The sequence below is a fragment of the Trichoplax adhaerens genome, genomic scaffold (assembly GCF_000150275.1).
Source record: "Trichoplax adhaerens TRIADscaffold_35 genomic scaffold, whole genome shotgun sequence".
Taxonomy (NCBI): Eukaryota; Metazoa; Placozoa; class Uniplacotomia; order Trichoplacea; family Trichoplacidae; genus Trichoplax; species Trichoplax adhaerens.
The window spans coordinates 30-1,108 of NW_002060975.1; the positions used below are offsets into that span (position 1 = coordinate 30).

At 35.7% G+C, this 1,079-nt stretch overlaps 1 protein-coding gene across 1 annotated transcript in view; it reads right to left on the reverse strand.

Annotated features, from left to right (window-relative positions):
* Window positions 1-459: 459 nt before the first annotated feature.
* TRIADDRAFT_62073 (uncharacterized protein) overlaps window positions 460-1,079 on the reverse strand; it is a gene marked incomplete at both ends in the record, with an annotated part of 5,998 nt that continues 5,378 nt past the window's right edge. The window contains 2 exons of the mRNA XM_002118021.1: window positions 460-759; window positions 847-894. Coding sequence (XP_002118057.1) covers window positions 460-759; window positions 847-894 — 348 coding nt within the window. The remainder of the gene's footprint in view (window positions 760-846; window positions 895-1,079) is intronic.

Consider the following 1,079-nt stretch of genomic DNA (forward strand, 5'->3'; position numbering starts at 1 on the left):
TAGTTTATTAATAGCTGAAGAGATCGCCATCTACAGTATTACAAGACTGTCATCAATATCTACTTTAGACTAGATGGGATGCTTAATGATAGATAGGCTGCAATTTTGCAATCCATTTTCTCCATCCCAATGTTGATCTTTATGTTCTCCTATTTTACCAATGTTTTGTTAGGGATGTTTTCATTTTCTCTTTCAAGTCGCTCTTTGACTACGATTTGTAATAGACATTAAACTAACTCAGCAATTGCATTGACATAGACTACTTTTAATCATGCTTTGCTATATTTATTTTTGGGTATTGGTTTTACTGACATTGGGGGTATACTTTATCCATTTGTACAGTATACACATCAATCATCTTCATTGATTATGGAAGCAATATTAACTTAGTTTATTGTCACTCTCGTTAAATTGCATTGGGTACAAGATACAAGATTAACTTTACATTTCATGCAAATATCATGTCTTTTTCACGTGGGTTACTAAGCAGTAATCCTTTCTACTCCTGATGATGAGTTGAGAGTGTTGAAGATTCCATTGCATGTCCCATATCCGGAAGTGAGGGAATGGTAGAGTGATTTGTAGCTGTAGTGTTTGGGGGTTATAAATATTCAAACTAGATCGATTTTCATATAGGATTAACTGCTTGTCCGACCATAGATTTTCATGGTTGAAGAATTGTGTGTGTGTGAAAGGATCGAAGTATTCGATATTGTCTTTGTATCTTTTCATGCGTAAATTTCCATCTTGGTTGAGTATCTATAGGCATTGAATTTTATGATTAGCACAACCTACGTTCAACAATGACGACGTCACATCGATTGTATGCAGTTATCGTTGTCTTACTGCTGTATGGTCTCCATTTTCCAGTAGTAGCAAAAGCCAGCCAAAACCCTATAATGAATTGAATGGAATGGTACGATCAGCTATGGACTAGAGTAGAGCTCCTTACATAATCAACTCATTACACTCGTTGTCATCCTCCTTCCAACTCATTTCCATATTGACACTGCGATCATTATGACTTACCCTTGCATTAGCAATCATTTTAGCATCTTTCTCTCCCCATACATCAACTA